The sequence below is a fragment of the Zootoca vivipara genome, chromosome 7 (assembly GCF_963506605.1).
Source record: "Zootoca vivipara chromosome 7, rZooViv1.1, whole genome shotgun sequence".
Lineage (NCBI taxonomy): Eukaryota > Metazoa > Chordata > Lepidosauria > Squamata > Lacertidae > Zootoca > Zootoca vivipara.
Window position 1 is genome coordinate 6240260 of NC_083282.1, and position 20495 is coordinate 6260754.

The 20495-nt window shown below is 44.2% G+C and overlaps 1 protein-coding gene and 1 long non-coding RNA gene across 3 annotated transcripts in view; one reads left to right on the forward strand and one right to left on the reverse strand.

The window, feature by feature from the left end:
* Positions 1 to 6: 6 nt before the first annotated feature.
* On the forward strand, positions 7 to 14502 carry LOC132592421 (uncharacterized). The gene is made up of 3 exons (XR_009557857.1): positions 7 to 126; positions 1748 to 1792; positions 14439 to 14502. It is a non-coding gene; the product is annotated as an uncharacterized LOC132592421 (long non-coding RNA).
* Positions 6907 to 20495, reverse strand: part of LOC118088264 (sterol O-acyltransferase 1) — a 29250-nt gene continuing 15661 nt past the window's right edge. For both annotated transcript variants that reach the window (XM_035121661.2, XM_035121662.2), the window contains exons 6-16: positions 20226 to 20333; positions 18744 to 19026; positions 17167 to 17245; positions 16522 to 16603; positions 15283 to 15328; positions 14466 to 14595; positions 13526 to 13623; positions 12258 to 12356; positions 11530 to 11665; positions 11059 to 11204; positions 6907 to 10540 (exon numbers count right to left, since the gene is read on the reverse strand). In XM_035121661.2, coding sequence (XP_034977552.1) covers positions 10484 to 10540; positions 11059 to 11204; positions 11530 to 11665; positions 12258 to 12356; positions 13526 to 13623; positions 14466 to 14595; positions 15283 to 15328; positions 16522 to 16603; positions 17167 to 17245; positions 18744 to 19026; positions 20226 to 20333 — 1264 coding nt within the window. In that variant the 3' untranslated portion in view covers positions 6907 to 10483. The remainder of the gene's footprint in view (positions 10541 to 11058; positions 11205 to 11529; positions 11666 to 12257; positions 12357 to 13525; positions 13624 to 14465; positions 14596 to 15282; positions 15329 to 16521; positions 16604 to 17166; positions 17246 to 18743; positions 19027 to 20225; positions 20334 to 20495) is intronic.

Here is a 20495-nt window from a genome sequence, read left to right on the forward strand (position 1 = left end):
TCAGAGAGGAAACGCTCCTGTAATTTGTTTCCCACAGGGTAACTATAGAGACATGTGACTGGTTTATTGTATTTCTTCGGAGAATCAGTGTGGTAGGATGGATTGAAGCCATCACCGTTGCCCAAGGTATGCACACTCCTTTCTTTTGCCTAGCATCTGTATTCAAAACCCCGAACAAAAATCAATGAGCGCAGACAAAGCGAAAGCGAAGAGGACTGAGGTCCATGAAAACTCCTGCCAAAATCAGTTTTAGGCTGCCAGAAGATTTCTTGTTGGCTCTGCTGCAACAGGCTAACACAGGGGCAGTCAAGGTGTTTTGTATCACTATGGGTTAGCGAGGGATCAGGGACCCCCCCCCCGTACCCCAGGTGCAAGGTTTTCCCCTCTAGATTCTTGGGTCCTGGGGTTTTAATCAGAGCTTTGGATGATCATGGTGAGCAAAGAGGCTGTTTGGTTTTCTGTGAGGCAGAGGGAGAGATAGTGGCTCTGCCACAAACACATAAATGAAAACCACCATCAGGGCAAGAGCTTATTCAGATGTGAATGCTGTGAACCAGGCATAGGCAAACTCGGCCCTCCAGGTGTTTTCGGACTACAACTCCCATCATCCCTGACCACTGGTCCTGTTAGCTAGGGATGATGGGAGTTGTAGTCCCAAAACATCTGGAGGGCCAAGTTTGTCTATGCCTGCTGTAAACTCTGCAGCCCCTCCACTGAACACTCCAGGTGATAGTATGTGTAAAATAATGTATGTTTCCTACAGCTTTTCCCAAAGGAAACACAACCCTGGGTGAGTGCCTGGGACCCCTTGGAATCTTCCTACTGCTTGGCAGAAATTTGGGGTGGTGCACCACCTTCGTAACAGTACCATAACTCCATTTCCCTGACCACTGGGCTTGCTGGAGGTCACCCTCTGGAAGAGTCAATCTTCAGGTTGTGTTATCTACAGATTATTATTATTATTATTATTATTATTATTTATACCCGCCCATCTGGCTGGGTTTCCCCAGCCACTCTGGGCGGCTTCTAACAAAATATTAAAATACAATGGTCTGTTAAACATTAAAAGCTTCCCTAAACAGGGCTGCCTTCAGATGTCTTCTATAAGTCTGGTAGTTGTTTTTCTCTTTGACATCTGATGGGAGAGCGTTCCACAGGGCGGGCGCCACTACCAAAAGGCCCTCTGCCTGGTTCCCTGTAACTTCGCTTCTCACGGCGAGGGAACCGCCAGAAGGCCCTCGGTGCTGGACCTTAGTGTCTGGGCAGAACGATGGGGGTGGAGATGCTCCTTCAGGTATACTGGACCGAGGCTGTTTAGGATCAGTTACATTTATTGTGAGATATTAAGTGTTGTGTGCACTATAAGGTTGAGAAGAGGGGGTGAGGTGGAGTAGCTAATATTCTTCTACTTAGTGTGTGTGTGGGGGGGGTTGTGTCAGCATCACTTGGGTAGGTTCTCTTTTTATCCACTTGTTATATTTCCTTGGTAGTGAGAGAAGTGGGGGTGGGGTGGCCCAGGGCATTTGTGGGGGGGATGTTGGGTCAAGTTAGCCAACAAACTGTGTCAGCTGTTGGTGGATTCTTGTTGTCTTGTTGGGCTGTGATATGTGCTAAAGGGGAGCCATACTGGGATAATGGCGTCCTCTTCCATCTGTCCCTGTGTCAGCTTCAATTTATTGGTTAGCTTTTTTAGTAAGGCCGTTTCCCATACAATTTGATACCAGTGGTCCATGTTTACTCCTGACAGGTCTCTCCAATGTCTGGCTATGATGCTTCTGGCTGCTGAGAGTAGGTACCGTGTTTCCCCCTTTTTAAGGCGTAGTCATAAAATAAGCCATAGCAGCATTTCTAAGCATTTGAGAAATATAAACCGTACCCCGAAAATAAGCCATAGTGATAGGCGCTGTGCGGAAGAGAGCACTGAGCTCCCTGAGTCAGCAGCAGCAACGCCGGCCGCAGCAGTGTTTGCTGAGTCCTTTCTTGCTTTTGGGACTTGGTTACTGTGCTGGCTTGGGATGGTGTGTGTGCAATTGCTGTTGCTGCTTCGTGTTTTTCAGCTGGATTCTCTGGATTCTAAGCACTTTCCCCCCGTTTGTTTGTGAAGCAGCACTCGGCTGCAGCCCCTGCCTCTCCCGACGGCTGCATGAATGCGAGGCTGGAGTTGATCGCTATCTCCTTTTCCATTTCTTTTGTCTTTGAGCACCCGGCCCCGCCCCCTCTCCCCTTCGTGGAATGAAGAACGGAGTTTTAGCAGCATTTCCTCATTATAAAAAAAAGGTCAGGAACTTTTACTTTAACCTCAAAAATGGGATATTTCCTCTCTCTAAAAACAACTCTGACCTGAACACCAATAAAACGGGGGTAGATCACCTCCAGTTTATAAATCCGCAAGTAGATCGCAGTCTCCTGGAAGTTGGGCTCTATACTTTGGCTGATTGCAAGCCTTTGCATCTTTAAAAAACAAAAACCATGCGCTTCTCAGTCTTAATTTTCCTTTAATTCATCCCCCTATACCCTCCTCCAACCATTGCCTCCTTCCATTCCTTACCCCCCTCCCTCTCTCCCCACTTCCCTCACTCCTGTGCGATCTCATTTAGTCATATAATTGCTTTTTCTGTTGTGTTGTCTATTTTATATTTAATATTATTACCCTTTATGATGTTATTTTTTCCCTTGCGATAATTATTTATTTTTTATCTTTAACTAACTTTCCTTTCCATATTTTTCCATATATAACTCAACACTTTCCCATTCCTTCTTAACTCTTTGGATAGAGTGCCCCCCCCATTATTGTTGTTAATTTTACAATTCCTGGATTTTTTATGGAACCGAACAGCTTGGGTGCTTCAGAATGTGCCTTCTGTTGCTACAGGGCTATGGGGCTTCACTATTTGACCCCCCCCCAGGTTGGGATTTTTAAAGTAGTTCTGTGGGTCCCAGGGCGCAGAATCACCCCCGATCCTTTCCTTTGTCTAAACAGACCTCTTCCCCCCTGACTTTGGAAGGCTGTGCTTCAAGGGTGATACCAGGGGTTTTTTAAGACCTGCGCCTCTTAAGGATTGTTACGGTCCATAACTTCCATTGCTTTCTACAGGGTTGGGGGTTTAAAGCACTGCCACCCCCACCCCACCCTGCAGGTGCTCGGAACTGGCAGCGCCAACAACGCGCCCAGCAATGTGCAGAAGAGAGCACCGAGCATCCTGAGCCAGTGGGTCCCAGTTGTACCAGCCCTTTTTTTTAAAAAAAAAAGACACCCCCTGAAAATAAGCCACTGTGTGTTTTTTTGAGGGAAAAAAGTTATAAGACGGTGTCTTAAAAAAGGGGAAACACGGTAGGTTATGAGCTCTTTGTAGTGTGAGTGGGCATTATTATCTTGCAAGATGTTCAGTAGGGCCAGTTCTGGGATGACTTCCAATACCTGTTTAGTTATTTTGCATATTTACTGTATGACTGTTGTCCAGAAGGGTTGGATTTTGGGGCATTCAAACCACATGTGGAGGTGCAGCCTCTCCAGCATTTTGGTGAGGTTCCTGGGCGAATCAGCACTAGTTTATCTGGTGTTAGGTACCATCTGTGAGTGAGTTTCAGAGTAATTTCTTTTCTTCTGGCTGAGATAATGTAAATGGAAGCACTGGAGCGGGTCCTTTGTTTGCAGACATGCTGAAATACTGATTTTGGCTGGCTTGCTCACTGACTCACAGATCTTTGGATGCTGCAAATATCTGGAAGGGATATATAACCCACATGGATAGACTGTATAACTGCAATGGACGTGATTCAATTTCAGCCTCGGTTTAAGAAAGTACAGTGGTACCTCTGGTTAAGAACTTAATTCGTTCCGGAGGTCCATTCTTAACCTGAAGCACCACTTTAGCTAATGGGGCCTCCTGCTGCTGCCGCGCCGCCGGAGCATGATTTCTGTTCTCATCCTGAAGCAAAGTTCTTAACCCGAGGTACTATTTCTGGGTTAGCTGAGTCTGTAACCTGAAGCGTTTGTAACCTGAGGTACCACTGTATGCTAGCATGGGGAAAAGGATACAAGTTTCAGGAGGCACACACTGTGTTCCTACATTTCTGCTTGCATTGCAAGCTGCTCCATCTGCGGCAGTTAGCCCATTTACAAGGAAGAAGTTGGACCCCTGCAGTAGAGAGTCACTTGCTATTGAGATATACTCCGTTTCAGACCACCTTGCCCCTGTAAAACTGAGTAGAGAGAGGCATGAATATTGTCATAAGATACATGTATTTGTTTTGAAATGGTCAGTAGATTTGGGGAAACGGCAAGAGGAGGGAGGACTGAAGAAAAGGGAGTAAGTGTTGGACTGTTTTGTTTCTACTTTAGTACGCTGTTTTGCTTTTAAAATACAACAGAGTAGAACTTATAGAGCCCCGTTTCCCAAGACCGCACCTTTGCTTCTGCCAGGGATGGGGAAGCTGTGGCTCCCCAGTTTTTGAGGCTGCCTCTCCCCCCATCCCTCACCGCGGGAAAGGCTGGGAAGGGCTGACCAGAATCGGGAGTCCGGCAACCCGCCGCTGGTTCTGCATTCCTGACCTAGGCAGGCCACTTCTGTTGCTTTGATGCCTTCAAACATGATATGGATCTGGTAATAATCCCAATTCTCCGCTCTCACCTCCTCAGAAGGTTCGTGGCTTCAGGGCTGCTGGAGGTCAGACCGCCTGCTGCATGGCGACCCCGCTGTCCTGAAAGGGAATGGGGCACGTGTGAATGGCCTCCCTTCTCCCTTCCCATCCCCACAGAGGCGCCTCGCCCCACTTCTCGATCCCCGCAAGCCACGCGCTCCATGAGGACTAGAAGCCTCGCCCGGCTGCAGGGAGGGAGCCCGGGGGGGGGGGGCGCAGAGCTCGCCGGGAACTCGCCCCCGGCCCCCGCACCAGCATCTCGGGGGAAGAAGCGGAGGAGAGGCAGCGGCTCCCTTTACCTCTCTTCGCATGGTTCCCGTCCGCGTCCGTTGCCATGGGAACCGCGCACGCCTCTCGCAGGCGTCCCTCGGAGCGCCTGACGGCAGAGGCCGCTTCCACCAGGCGGTCCCGGCTTTCATCCCCGCTATCCGCCCGCATCTATCTCACACGCCCGACTTTATAAATATTTTTTTTAAGGTACCAAATTAGACGCCTTGACAACGGTGATGGGAGCGGGGAAGGGTCCTTTCCGTAAGAAGCAACAGAGCATGCGCGCGAGAAAAGGCTGCTCCGCTGCGCTTGCACCCCCAGAAAAAAAGGGTAGAGGTGCGCATCTCATTCTCTGGATTAGAGCCTCTCGGGTTCAGCTGGGGTGGCTCCTTAGGAAATCATTGCAGATGCCAAATAATTTGACATAGGAAGGAACGGGCACTGACGTGTCCATCTCCCCTTTCTGGCAAAGGACCACACACAGAAATAGGGATGGATCCCTTTTTCTATTTACTGAGTCGCAGTGTTTTATGTACAAATAGTAAAAACAAATTCTACACTTTAGAAAGTGCTTTGTGTCCCCTTGCCAGTCAGTAGAGCCTATGGCTGTAAATGCAGTTGACTGCGGAGGGGCAATTTAAGGAAGGCGGAGTGGCCCTTTTTTCTATCGGAGGGGCGTTTTGCAAGGGTGTGGGGCTGGAGATCCTGCTAGCTGCAGCCCCACGCTTCACATGTTGATTTGGTGATCTGCTCAATGTCATAACCCCCCCCCCACACACACACCTGCGGTCCCCTAATTTTATGAGAGGGTAATGCTGTATACAATGGAAAATCGTTCCTGAGACCTGCCTTTTGAGCAGTTGTTGCTCTTACTATGATCGAACAGATGCCAGTCTTAATGTCTATCAGTTGTAATTATGTTTCAGTCTTGCTCAGGGATATTTTTCTGGAAAGAGAGGTGCCAGAACTGAGTTCCAGGGAGTTTCAGCTGGAAAAAGGCCCAGTCTTGCCCCCTCCCCGCATTTGACAAGGCAAAGAGCATGACCCCCGGGTGGGCCCCTCCTGCCCTCCAAGCACAATAGGGATAAAACACAGGGCATTGGTGGGTCCTCCAGGGCTCTACCCCACCCTGTCCCCCAAATTGCAGTGCAGGGATAGCAACACTGTCCTGCTCTCTCCACCGCTGTTCACCTCACCCATGAAACTTCACCCAGCTCTTGAAACCTGCAGAAATTATCAGTGGGTTATCTTTAACCCTCTTCACCACAGCCAACCTCGCATTTAGGAATAATAGGCGGCTGGTTTATAAAGGCCTACTCTTTATGCTAGGTTCAGCTATGAGTCCAGATGGCCCCTTAGATGGCTTACATATAAAAGCAGGAATCACTTCTGCTTGGAAAAGGGGAATCGTAGTAGGGCAAACTCAGCCTGTTACTCGGTGGGCATCATGGAAGTCAACTCCCAAGGGCGACGGTCCCTTCACCACCCCCAATATTTGAGTGGCCACCCCACCCCCCAGTTGATGGGCATTCAAATGGTGTGCGAGCACCACATCATGTGATCAGTTTTGCAGGGTGGGGCTTACCTGCCCCCCCCCAATATTTTATTCAAGGTGGCACCCCCCCCCCGGTGGGCATAGAATGCTGAGTGTGGGGAGGGGAGCAGAGAAAGAGAAAATTGAAGGGAAGACTAAATGATAATGGATGAAGCCCTGCTGGACTAGCACACTGAACAGACACACTCCACGTTGCAGCATTTTCTTGCAAATCCCACGTCTGAATGCAAACCACAGATGTGCACAGATGACCATGATGATTTAAATTTGCAGCTCACCCTTCATCCCAAAATCCCAGGGCTGTTCACAGCAGAAAAATGCAAAATGAGAATACAAAATACACCATAAAACAAAAACACAGAATGGAGAATACCACACTTTCAACCAGTTTGTTGTCTAGGTGCAGTACACCGAGGCTGGAATGAATGCAGGCAGACAAGTTTCATGAATAGCAAAATATATTTCAATTTCTGTAGTACAGTATAGATCACATAATCCCTTGCAAGTAACAGAATAGGTCACAACAGACAGTTCAATACATTTTGGAATCAGTTACAAAATTCTCCATCCCACCATCAACAACCTTCCCTGACCCAGAATATTCTCCATATTACAAAAGATGCAAGTGAGGCTTGGCGATACCATTCCAGTGTCAAGTACAGTTTAAGGTCCTCTTCTCACCACCATCTGTGCAAGAAAAGTTTTCCATTGCTCACTCTGAGAAAAGAGGAAAACTACAGCCTTGCAATCCAGCACCTTTCAAACTAACAGGATGCCTTGTCACAGAGGTACAAAGGTTACAATCAGTTGTGTAGAATAGATCATTTGCAAGAGATTTACAATCATGTGGCCCATCCAGTTTACATTCACAGATTCAGTCCCAAAGCATAAGGTTGATTACAATTAGTACCGTATATTGATCTTCCCAAACGTCCCCCTTAGAAAAAAGAAAACATATTTCCCAAAGACAACAGGATTTATTTGATGAAATTTTCAAATTATATTCTGAAGACAGAAGTTTGGGGGGTTCTCTTTAAACAAGCAGCAGAAAAGGACACAATGCGATGAAAATTCTTTGGGTGGACCCAGGCCATCTTATAATGACAATTACAGTGCCATCATAGACAATTTAAGACCAAAAGCAAAAAGCTTTTTGGAATGAATGCGTCTATCATGTTAACACTGATTCAGCAATTCTACAATTTGCACATAGAGTTTGGAATGGATGCGTCTATCATGTTAACACTGATTTAGCAATTCTACAATCTGCACATAGAGTTTGGAATGTTCTAGGAACAGAAGTCTCCCTCACACCTCTATCTAGAACCTGCAACTACAAGTTGCCTCTAAAAACTGTGTGTTTGGTAAGGGAACTTATCAGACTCCTTTTGAGCTTACACAGGGTGTTGATCCAAACTCAAATGCTCATATTTCCTCATCTTTCTCCAAAAGTGGATACCGTTTCAGTGAATTTTTAAGTTTTGAACTAGATTAAATACTGTACTTGACGTTGGGCATCTTGAAACTATTACTCATCATATTCAACCAGGTGGCACTTTCCCCCCAAATCCAAAAAAATTAACCTATATCAATGACACACCCACCTTCGTCAAATAAACCTGGAACACATGGCTTAGCTAAATGGCAATACACTTAGGTCATATCAAAGTACTGATTAAAATTAGCACACTTATCACGTAAGCTGTTTTCTGCAGTATAAATCAGAATTAAGTTTCTTTTTTTATGTTTTGCTGCAGTTAGATGACGTGAGAAAAGCTGCCAGCACCTAGAATTTACTAGGGCACCATATTTAGGACAATACAAAGGACAGCAGCTTTAGGACACAAAAAAACTTGCATCTCTCCTATGTGCCTACGCTAATATATAGCCTTTCCCCCTCTCCATACACACACGCCTTTGCACTCTTAGAACATGCCAGAAATGCATTTTAGGGTGGCTGTGAGAAAAACTCCAGATTATAGACTACACAGAGAGCAGTCAGCAATATAGGGGTATTGTTTTTCACAATGACACAGTCCCTCCTTCTGTAGCTCTGAGCATCCCCCACCCACCCAAGGCTGTCTCACAAAGTAAACCAGCGTTTTAAGTGGAGCAGTATGATCATTTCAAGCCAACACACTCTCTAGGTTCTTCAACACAAACTGCATTCGCCCTCCAAATCGCTACAGAAATCATCAGTAAGGAATGCAAAAACTTAAAACTGGACATGTAGCATGGGGTGGCATTTAGCTGTTTATAAAAATTTAAGACTGGAAGTATATTGATACAGGAATGCTGACCAGATGGCAGTTCATGGGTTGCATCTGGCCCACAGGAAAATTGTGTCTGGTGGTTGATAGGGCCACAGAATAATCAAAGTATGGTTTTATATTTATTTTGTGCGCCTATGATTGGTGCCAAGGGGAGTTTTCCACTAAATGCACAAAGCACTGTGGGTTTCCCCTGATCAAAACTGGGAGCCTATTGTTAAAGCTCCTCACCCCTAGGCCACAATTCCAATCCACATTGGGGCTCCACAGATGCTATTCATTTTCAAAAGAACTAATTGCATAAACAGCATCAGGTCCGCTTGGGTCCTTGGCTAGAGAGTAGGAACCCCTGAAGACACTGGTTCTGGTTAAAATGGGAATGATGCAGCCCTTAGTAGCAGACAGCACCCACTTTTGGTATAGAAAACAGTCCCATGTGTGCACACCAAGAGGCTTCCAGACCATGGGCCACTGTGTGCATTGTGGTGCTGCCAACAAGAAAGCAGCAAGTAGCCATCCTTGGCAGAGAGAATGCAAGTTACTCCCAGTGCAACATGTTTGCAATTTAAGTTGCACCTTAATTGTGGTACTTAATTTAATGCTGCCTGTTTTATTGGATCGGAAGCCAAAGGGCAAAGTAAGCCTGGTAAGGAAAATACCAACCTTTACTGCTCATAATATTAAGAGGCTAAGTATCCAAAGGAAGATCCTACACCTAAATGGTACACTTCAGCAAGTGAAAATTTATTGAAAGGGGGAGGAGGGAATAAAGCTTGAAAACAAGGCAAAAAAGTTACAACGCACCTTTCGTGACACATAAGAATCAGTAACATTATCCTCAAAGTAGAAGTTAACAGATTCCATATATCCTAGGCCAATTTACATTCCAACAACTATTTGTTTTGGCAAATTAAAGGTTGTGGATGAATCAAAACTCATATGCTTACATTATGGCTACTTCCATGGAAAAGGGTGTAAAATACCTTACTGCTTCTCCACCAAGTCACATACAAGTGACAAGTAAACTTGGCCCTCCAACAAGAAGCGTGTCCCGTAACACACATCTCCAGACTCAAGCCCTCCTCGCTTGGGCCGTGGTTTGCGAAAGGTAAGAAAGCCCAAGTCTCTCTCCCAATCTCCTTCCCTTTTCTATACCCCAATGCAAATAGCCCTGCATCTCCCTCAAAGCCTCTGCCTATATTTGGGAGTGGGGAGGAAACGAGGTTGTCTGGTGATAGTAAATAAAAAACAAAGTCATTTTTTGTGGGCCACTGGCTCCATCACATATTGTGTGGTGGCAACAAGCAAAAGAATGCATACAAATACTGAGCAAGTGTCCTGTTTCAAAAGGCAATTCGGAAGGACGGTTACGGTCAGACATGCAAGCCTAACCCCAATCACAATACTGCCAATTTCAGACAGTTAAGAGAGAAAAGTAGTAACACATAAAGTACTGTTTGCAATAGGCAAAAAACTTCACTGGAAATTCCTTCACCAACCTTTCAGTAGGATTCATGACCAGCATGGAAATGGCTCAGGTTGGAGCTGCCAAAGGAAAGAGAACCATCTGCCAAGCCACCTGCAGTCCTAGCTGCCTTGAGTGACAAAATGCCATCATTTGCCATAACTAAAGACAGTTTCCCTTTAAAAAGTCTGCAGTCATTTTAACACGCTAGCCCAACTTCTTGTCATTGTTTAAAAGACAAACATCTTCTGACCTTGACACGGAGGGATATCCCAAAGGGTGTCAGAACTTAAGATGGCAAGTCCAGGAACGCGGTTTCACATAGTCAAGGAAAGCGGGCTATAAAACACAAGAGGAACAGTAATGTTAGGCAGGAAATGCTGGGCACTTTCACTTCTGTAGAGCTATCTGTTAGCCATGTGAACAAACGCCAGTGATGAAACCAAAGTGTTTTACAGAGGACCTAAGGACTTGCTGTCTCTCAAACCTGGGCAGCCCCCCCCCCCAGCAGCTTCACCCAGACAAGCAGAACATTACCTTCCTCTCCCTTCTTTACTGCCCCCTTCCATTCTGTAAGAACTTTTGGCTTTCATCTCTTCAGAAGGGCAGAAACTAGCTCAGAGCTTTACAGTATTCATATAAAAAGACATGGAGGAAGTTTCAAAGTTTTTTTGCTGACCCTGCTGCTTGTAATTCCTGTTAGAAAGAAACCTCTACAGCAGCTATTCTGGGCAGAATGCAACCTTCTGAAAATCTGGAAGAGGTTTTCAAATTTCACGTTCACATCTTAGGCCTTGAATGAATAATAGCAGCTCGGTTCTTTTCCTCTTACTTCCATTGACAAGTGGAATACTCACATTTTTCAAAGGGCAGTGCTTATAAGCATACCATTCCAGGCTGTAGAGGGTGAGTATGACACCCTGACCAAGGAAGAGCGTAATCCACATGAACACATTCCAAATGGGTCCTTTCCGACGGTCATTGAGAATGAAGTTGAAAACCACTGACAGAAGAAAATTAAAGCACTCAAAATGCATGGTATTGATCATCTCATGAGACTTTGAGAAAGTCACAAATTACAGTTTGGAGCATTAGAAGTCCTTACTCCTCAGCCAAGCCAAGGAAGCCCTCCCTCCTACTCTGGCCAAGATCAGTCTCAAAAAATGGATATTTAACTGGGGTCACAGAGAGGTTCTGGGTTTGAGGGTGCAAATGCTAGGGCAGGCTGGAACACAAGCCTCCTGCATCTTAAGTACAGATGGCAGCTAAAAGCCAAACCTCAGTATTTTCAGAAACTGCTGCTGCTGGAAGGCATATTTGGTACTTACTTCCAAAACACATGAAGAGGCAGAACAGGACCGGATAGAAGTAACCAAAGCAGACGGCCAAGACGTATTCGTGCACAATAGCAGAAAGGGTGAAGACTGACAGCATAGCAACTGCTTTGAATTTTTTCCCAAATAACTGGTGGTGAGAAAGAGACACAGACAAACAAGGGGAAGGGTGAATTCTCTGGTAGGTGAATGTATCAGAGGATATCCAGTTTTCAAAAACGGTGGTGAACAGCTTGTGATAACCACCCTTAAATTGCCCACTCATATTTATTGCACAGGAAAGGTTGTCTCCAATGGTGGCCTTGCTCAAAAGGACTTCTACTTGCACAAGGCAGGGCACCTATTTTTGCTGTTCCCTCCTACTCAATGCAGCCCCACAAACACTTAACAAAAGAGCTGGAACAGTATGGGATATGGCATAGAGGGGTGCAATTGGTGATAGACTGGTAAAAAGAAAGTGACTTCCCAAATACTGGATACAAACCAGAATGCATAAGTACAAGCTTCTATCTTTCTACCTTCCTCACCAGGAAAGAGGCTATTGTCAGATCTCTGTATGAGTAAAGTGACTAGGTGTTTTACAGTTGTGTAATTCACTTTTACATTAGAACTTAAATAAAATCATTTTGTGGGTGAAATGTAAAGATCTCTGCCATTCCTTTTAAAAAATGGATTTCTCTTAGAGTTGAAGCAAGGGGGTGCATTAAAAGATGGTTGCTTACCCAAAGGAAATCTTTGTATGCATAGTAATACAGCCAGTCATGCACCACCACATTCCAGGTTCGGTAATACTTTGCATAAGATGTAGAATTCCACCAGTCCTGCAAGAGAGGGTCAGGGAAGTAAAAAGAGCAGAGACCTTAAATTCAGTGTTTAAAACTGCAGGATCAAAGTGCCAAGGATATTCCTGCTACTCAAATGTTTTACAGCAATTGGCAATAGAATCTCTCTATGAACATGTGGTGTACTGTTGCAATGTATAACTGAAATTCCCCAAGAGCTCATATGCAGGTATTAAATACTCTACTCCTCCTTCCCAAACAGCCACCCTGAGAATAAGTCACTGGTGTCTCAGTATTTGTAGCTACACTAGGACTCTAAGGCTCAGATACAAAATGATCAGAGCTAATTCAAATGTGACATTTTCTCTACATGAGCAGTAATTCAGTGTAGCGGGAAAAACCTGCAAAGCACATTCAGAAAAGAGAAATATAGAAGGTAGCTGAAATACAGAAGTCGTTTCCATCACTGTTCTCTAAACTGCACAAACTAATCATTAATGCCAAGTGGAAGCAGCAGCAGGATCAGAACACGCATTTGTATGATCCCTTGGAATTATTCATTTATTTAACAACATGTATATACTGCTTGACTGCAAATAGAACCTCTGGGCATTATACATAAGGCATTAAAATTGCCAATAAAAGTTTAAAACATCAGATAAAATCAGCAGATAAGCTAAAAACATATTAAGACACATATCAATTTCTACATGTCTGGATAGGCAAAATGTTTTTAGCAGGTGCCAAAAGGAATACAGCAACACTTTACTGCAGACGTTTAAAGGCTCCAATATATGCCAACACTAAGGAAGGCTGCAGGTGAGTTCTGCTAAATCATTTATAGAATAGACATACTTTTCTTTCATGACGCCATACTCATCATACCCAGCAACAGAAATACAACACAAAGCAACAAATGCATGTGAATCAGAAAAGTCAACAGAAAAAAGGCACAGGATCTGATCGGCCTCTTTAGGGAGGAGAAACCTCATCAATGGCAAAATCACACACACACACGACATTTCTTTCAAATGGAGGGCTCCACGAACCAAGGTATGCTCTAAAACTGAAAGAAAATACTTCTCTGTGTGTTGTGTTTGGTGTGTGTGTGTGTGTGTGTGTGAGAGAGAGAGAGAGAGAGAGAGAGAATGAGAATGAGTGAGTGAGTGTCAGTGAGAGAGAGACCATGAGCCTTGTACATCAATTACCTTGTAGAACATTCTGTCAGCAAAGCGCAGCATCTCAGCAAAAGCATTCAGCCAGCAGTGAAGGTATGCAAAAAAGACCAAGAACAGCATCAATACACCTGGAGAGCAGCGAGGAAAATATGTATTTTAGGTTAATATCATTCATAATGACATTACTATTTATTATAGTTGTTGCTTTTTACACTAAAGTATCTCAAAAGCAACTTACATCAGAAAAATAGGACCAAAAACATTAAAATCAAATATAAAAGCAGTAACAAAACATGACTTACCAAGTGCCCATGCAACAATCTATATATTAAAAAGCAACAAATCCTATCCACCCCACTGAAAAGTGTGAGCCCAAGAAAGGGCATGTAAATAACTGATTACCCTCTCATTAGGAACCAAAAGTCTGGTTTTTGCCTGGCATCTAAAAAAAATGATGGAGCATGGCACTCTTTTCTGGGGACCGCATTCTACAAGCAGGGAGCCATCACTAAAAGGGTCCATTTCCATGTTCCACCCTCCACTCCTCCCTAAGATATTTATGCAGTGACCAGACAAGGAGAGAGGATACCCTTGTGCTGTTGGGGTCCCGAGGATATAAATGAGGATTTATAAGTCAAAACCAGCACTTTGAACTGAGTCCAGAAATTAACGACTGCTTGCATCCCCAACACAAGACTAAGAAGCAGAGATGGATGAAGCAGGATTGCGCCACTGATCTGATTGGTGTAAGGCAACTTCCCATGTTCTTTCAGAAAGTGAGATTCATGCTCAGCTTAAGCTATTGCCCCAGTAACAGGAACCCTACAAGTCAGGGAACCACAAAGCTAAGATCATATAACCAACAGGCCATACTTTGCCAGTTGTTGCCAATATCACCACTGTTTCTGATTATTTATTTATTTGTCGTTTTGAAAAATTCCAGAATTAAAAGGGGCGCAGAAGCACTCACCTGGAAGAATAGAACTGAAGATGCAAAGGACCAGCCCTCGTACAGTTAAATGCTCCTGACTATAGTTCCGAAATGTAGGTATACAGAGTCTCACAAATATATAGTAAGTATAGAAGAGTGACCCAAGGACCTAGACAGGAGTAAAAACAAAAGCCCCTGATTATAAAAGTAGCACAGGAGGAATCCGTAAGAGAGAAAGCTGATCCCAGTTACCCATATACACAGATCTAAGCTGAGTAAACTTAATACATTTAAAGCACATGGCATTCCCCAAAGAATCCTGGGACGTGCACTTCACACACACACACACGGCTCTAATTCCCAGCACCCTTAATAAACAAGTTCCCAAAATTATTTGTGGGGGGAGCCATGTGCTTTAAATGTCTGGTGTGTACGCAGCCGTACGCAGCAGCTAACAAAAGGTTTCAGTGCCACTACGATAGACTAGCACACATACATTGGTTAAAAGTTGGTTTAGGAAGGCTTTCATTTAGAACTATTACATCCTGTCTTCAAAGAAATGAAACTGTTTTATTTATCTTATAATGGGTAGGTGTGTTTGTCATTAGTTGGGGGTAATTATTCATTCAGCGATCCAAATCTATGACAATAGAATGCAGTTCCAGGTGACCAGGCATGGAAGCTTCAGAAAGCATTGTCTCTATTTTTAATGCCAAAATAAAAATAAATAATGCAGGCTTGTGCAGTCCAGTAGGCTAGTATATATTTTTATGAACCAGTAACTCTTATCAGTTTTCAAGGCTGTATAATTATCTGCAGAAACACAGGAATCCCAAAAGGAAGAGAAATATCTAACCTGTGCAAACTTGGTAGCTACATAGCTCCATCTTATTGTAGGAGTTCTGAAAAGAAAAGGAAATCACAGTCATTATACCTAAGTCAAGACAAGAGCTTGCTTGGTATCAACTGAAACCTAATTTGTGAATTTTACAAACAACTGCTACACAGCAAGTCACTTTGAATTACTTTCCATGATAAAAAGCAACTAATAAGTGCAATAAAAGATAATAGCAAAGCTGATGTAGTCTGCGGTAAACATAATACAATTTCTATTCCAGAACAGCAAATATTTAATGTAAGAAAGTCTATTTATAGTTACGACTTTCCTCAAATAGCATGTTTTACTAAATGTGCAGCTGCACTATTATTTTTAATCAGTTTGTTATTTTGCATAAAGAAGGAAAGGAGTAGTTGATGGCAATAGGATATACAGATTGGAGAATGTGAATACCATGAAAAAAAGAGAAAGATAACCCTGTATAACACAGCAACTTCTACAAAGGACCTCTAGAACCTTATATATATAAAACCTTTCAAAACCCATGAAGAGTAGAATATTGTAAAGCCAAAATGGTCAGACTCAGCACCTGTTACTGTAACCAGAAGCAAAAAGCTCTGGTGTGCTCAAAAGAGATATGCATTGAGCCAATGCATTTTGGATCCTACTAGGCCTGCTCAGGCAAAATTCAGAGAAACAAACCTAACCTTTACTCAGAGACGACCCACTGAAATTCATGACCATGGGTTAAGTTAGAGACCCAGCAGTGGATGGGGCCAGAGGCAAAAGTGAATGGAACAATAGATAGATAGGCTCAGAGGCCAGTGGAGTAGTGTGGGTTGCCCAGGGCCACGAGGAGAGGTTTGGTGGAGGGAGGGAAACAGACAAGAGGATGCATGCACGTTCAACTGCCTAATACTGTTTGCATCACCCAGGAGACATAGAAGAGTCGTTCTGTGGTCTGGAGAGGTCACTACTGGTTTGAATGGAGAAGCTGTTTTCAATGGATCCCAGTGACAGAAGAGGCTGCCCCGGGTGTTGAACTTTTGCATCCATAACAATTTTGCACCCAGGGCAACCGTGCCTGTGGCCCCACCATGCTATGCCACTGCAGAGGATCGCACCTGCCCCCTGGGCCTGAGGTTCCCAACCTGTGTGTTATGCCCTCTGTTATGAAGCATGCATCCAGTCCAACCTTGCAATCACAATGGCTATAAGAATTGCCAAGTCACAATGGAGCAACTACATTGACATTACCGGGGATATTCATCTCTGTAAATAAGGGTGGGAGCAAAGAGGAAATACAGGTACTGGGAAACTTTAGGAACCTGGACGGTGTCTGAAAAAGCAGAAGGGAGAGAGTCGTTTAGTACCAGATAATGCCGCACACTAAAAAATAAACCCCAGAGGGTTCCATCCTATTTTCTATGGGTCTCAAACTGTTTATTAATGCTTGAGTTTAGCAATACAGTAATACATTTCTACAATTTCTCAGTCCAATGAGATGGCTTATATGCCATTCTTATCCTACATTTTTTTTTACAATGAACAAGACAAGTCTGTGACAAGTCCCTTCCCTTTAGTCCACCCCAAGTTTAACGCCCTCCCACCCCAAATAAACCCCCTATTATCAGAGCACTTTCCCCTGTTGCACTAAACCCAGGATTCTCTTATATCCTTTGCAAGAAGTGTACTCCCATTCCAATAAGTATTAGAAGACTGACAAATTGCATGGTATTGGTAATCTTGCAAAACATGGGGAGGCCTATATAGACATTCTTCTGAACTAGAACAGGTCTTTGAATTGTCTCCATATCACAGAACCCAACCCTCAGAACAGGAAGAGGGGAGGGAGCCTTAATTCCCACAGCTGTACAATTATTGCAGAAAACAGTCACTCACTTGTCTTCTGTGGCGTAAAGGAAAGTATTCGAGGAGCATTCTCCCTGATAAAAGAGTAGCCTTTCATCAGCAGACGCACCTAAAGGAGTGGAATAACACATAAAATGTACTTGACATCTTGCAATTAAGGGAGAAATGATCCAGAAGGATAACATGCTGAATAGTATCAAAAGCTACTAAGAGATCTAGTAAGACAACCAAGAGTCACAGTTCCCCTGCACACCTTTTGATAAAGGTGATCCATCATGTGAAAAGGATCTAGGGGTGTTGGTGGACTACAAGCTTAACGAGTCAACAGTGTGTTGCAGCAGCAAAAAGAGCTAATGCTCTTCTAGGCTGCATCAACAAAAGTATAACCTCCCGATCAAGGGAAGTAATAGTACCACTCTATTCTGCCTTGGTCAGACCACACCAAGAATACAGTTTCCAATTCTGGGCCCCACAATTTAGGAAGGATATTGACAAGCTGGAATGTGTGCAGAGGAAGGTAACTAAGGTGATCAAAGGTCTAGAAGAGGCTTCCTCAAACTCGGCGCTCCAGATGTTTTGAGCACGGCAGTCTCGAGCAGGTCGGGCGCCCGGGCGCTGAGGGGTAGAGATTGCTCCAGCGCCCCCGCCCTTGCAGCGCGCAGCATGGCTTCTGCGCAGCAAAGCCACGCAGTGCCCTGCCTACCGGCCCAGTGCCCCGCACCACTGGGACTCTACCTAGAGCCGGCCCTGGTTTTGAGACTACAATTCTCATCATCCCTGACCACTGGTCCTGCTAGCTAGGAATCATGGGAGTTGTAGGCCAAAAACATATGGAGGGCCGAGTTTGAGGAAGCCTGGTCTAGAAGCCAAGCTGTAGGAGGAACGATTGAAAGAGCTGGGTATGTTTAACCTGGAAAAGAGCAGAGTGAGATGAGATATGATAGCCATCTTCAAATATCTCAAGGGCTTTTACATGGAAGGTAGAGCTAACTTGTTTTTTCCTGCTCTGGAGTGCAGGACTTGAACCAATAGGTTCAAGTTGCAAGAAAGGAGTTTCGGACTAAACACCAGGAAAAACTTTCTAACAATAAGAGCTACTTCATAGTGGAATGGTCTCCCTTAGGAGGTTGTACAATCTCTTTCTATGAAGGTTTTAAAGCAGACACTGGATGGCCATCTGTCATGGATGCTTTAGCTGAGATTCCTGCATTGCAGGGGGTTGGACTAGATGACCCTTGGGGTCACTTCCAACTCTACAATTGTTTGATCAGGGAGACCAAAGCAGATTCCGTCCCAGACCAGGTCAGCACCCAGAATGCAAGAGGTCAAGATAATAAGCATTACTCTCTCGATCACCGTACTTCCGGAACCTTAAGAATTATGGTGAGTTTCTTTTTGCATCTGACCATTTCTAACACCCTTAGGCTCAATCTCTTGGAAAAAATGAAAACTTGTCATTGTTAATATTACCACAAGTCAGACAGAAGCAAAAGTGAAATGTGTACACAAAATTACAGGTTACCGAAGGACACACATTCTGTTATAAAGCAGCATTTTGCTAATTTAAGCTTTGTGAAATGACCTTTAGCTCTCCAGATGAAACTCACCTGCTCAAGTATCACTATGAAAGCAGAGGCTGGTGGTAAATTGTAGACAATGGCTATGTAAGCTGGTCCCACTCCAAGCCCAAATATCTGGAAGATCATGAAGAGACCCCCAAAGAAAGCGGAGTGGATTGTCTTGTGGGTGGAACCATGGTAGCCCTGGGCCCACTGGAGGAACAGCCCATAGGGCACAGTCAGGGTGGACAGGAACATGTAAAGCCAAGTGGAAGCAACGACAGAACCTTTGCCAAAAGCGTAGACCAGGAGATCAAACTCCAGCACCAACCTTTGAAACAGATTCAACAGCACAAAAAAGTTAAATCATATACTTGGGTTAAAATACGGTATATATTCCATCAGGTGAAATCAGTAACAGTTAAGGAATTCTATAATGAAAGTTGAGGTAATTTTAATCTGTTTTAGTATTCTAAGTTTTGTATGTTTTAGAGTATGGTTGTGATTTTTTCCCATGATTTTCTTGTTTTATTTTTTCGTAAACCACTTTGAGGTTCCTTTCAGAATCAGGCAGTGTATAAATCTTATGAAACAAATACTGAACTTAAGTATACACCCTAAGGTTTTATATTGCACAGAACATTGTAAAGCAAGAAAGCAAACACACAGATACAGACAGATACAACCCACGCATGTGGGGAAACTTGTATTTATTGTGGCATAGCCTGCAGCCTTTCAGTTAGTACTGGCAGGGCTCCACACCTTCCAAGAATTTGCATGCAGAACATGGATTTTAAGTGCTGCTCGATTTTGACCAATGACTCAGAAACTACAACTAATCCAGAATGCAGCAGCTAGACTGGTGACTGGGAGCGGTTTCTGGGACCATATAACCCCGGTCATAAAGGGGCTTCACTAGCTCCCAGTACGTTTCCAAGAACAACTCAAAGTGTTGGTCCTGACCTTTAAAGCCCTAAATGGCCTCAGCCCAGAATACCTGAAGGAGCATCTCTACCCCATTGTTCAGCCTGGACATTGAGGTCCATCTCCGAGGGCCTTCTGGTGGTTGCCTCACTGCAGGAAGTGAAGTTACAGGGAACCAGGCAGAGGGCCTTCTTGGCAGTGGTGCCCTCTCTGGGGAACACCCTCCCATCCGATGTCAAGGAGATAAAGAACTACTGTATATAACTTTTAGAAGACATCTGAAGGCCACCCTGTATCAGGAAGGTTCCTATGTGCTGTAATCCATCCAGAGTGGCTGAGGAAACTCAGGCAGATGGGTGAGGTATTATCATCGTCTGAATGCCTGATGGGTTTCTTCAAATAAAACACTGAGGCTTATATTCAATGCAACTCTAAATAAGCAGCCCATCACTGCAAGGATTCCCGCTTGTGCAACAGGACTCTCTCCACCCCCTCCACCTGCCTGTACCCAAACAAAGCAATACATTTTCATTGGTTCAAATATTAAATGTTTCAAGTCCAACACTAAAAAAAAACCTCCAGCTGATCCCTTCAACATTTTCCTACCTTCCTTCATCAATAAAGTCTACTATGAGGGTGCTGAGAATGAACAAGATGAGGAGAGCAATGAACATGTGATATATGGTCCGGATGTGTTCCACTTCAAATAGCTCACTGAGGGGAAAAAGTAAATGAAATACATTAGAACATTTCAATTTGGCAACAAACTCCCCTCAATCCAGATTCAAGCCCAGGACTTCCAGTGGTTAAATTTAGGAGTTGAAAGTTTTTCCACCTTCAAATGTAATGAGGGAGCACTCTCAGTGTACAATTTCT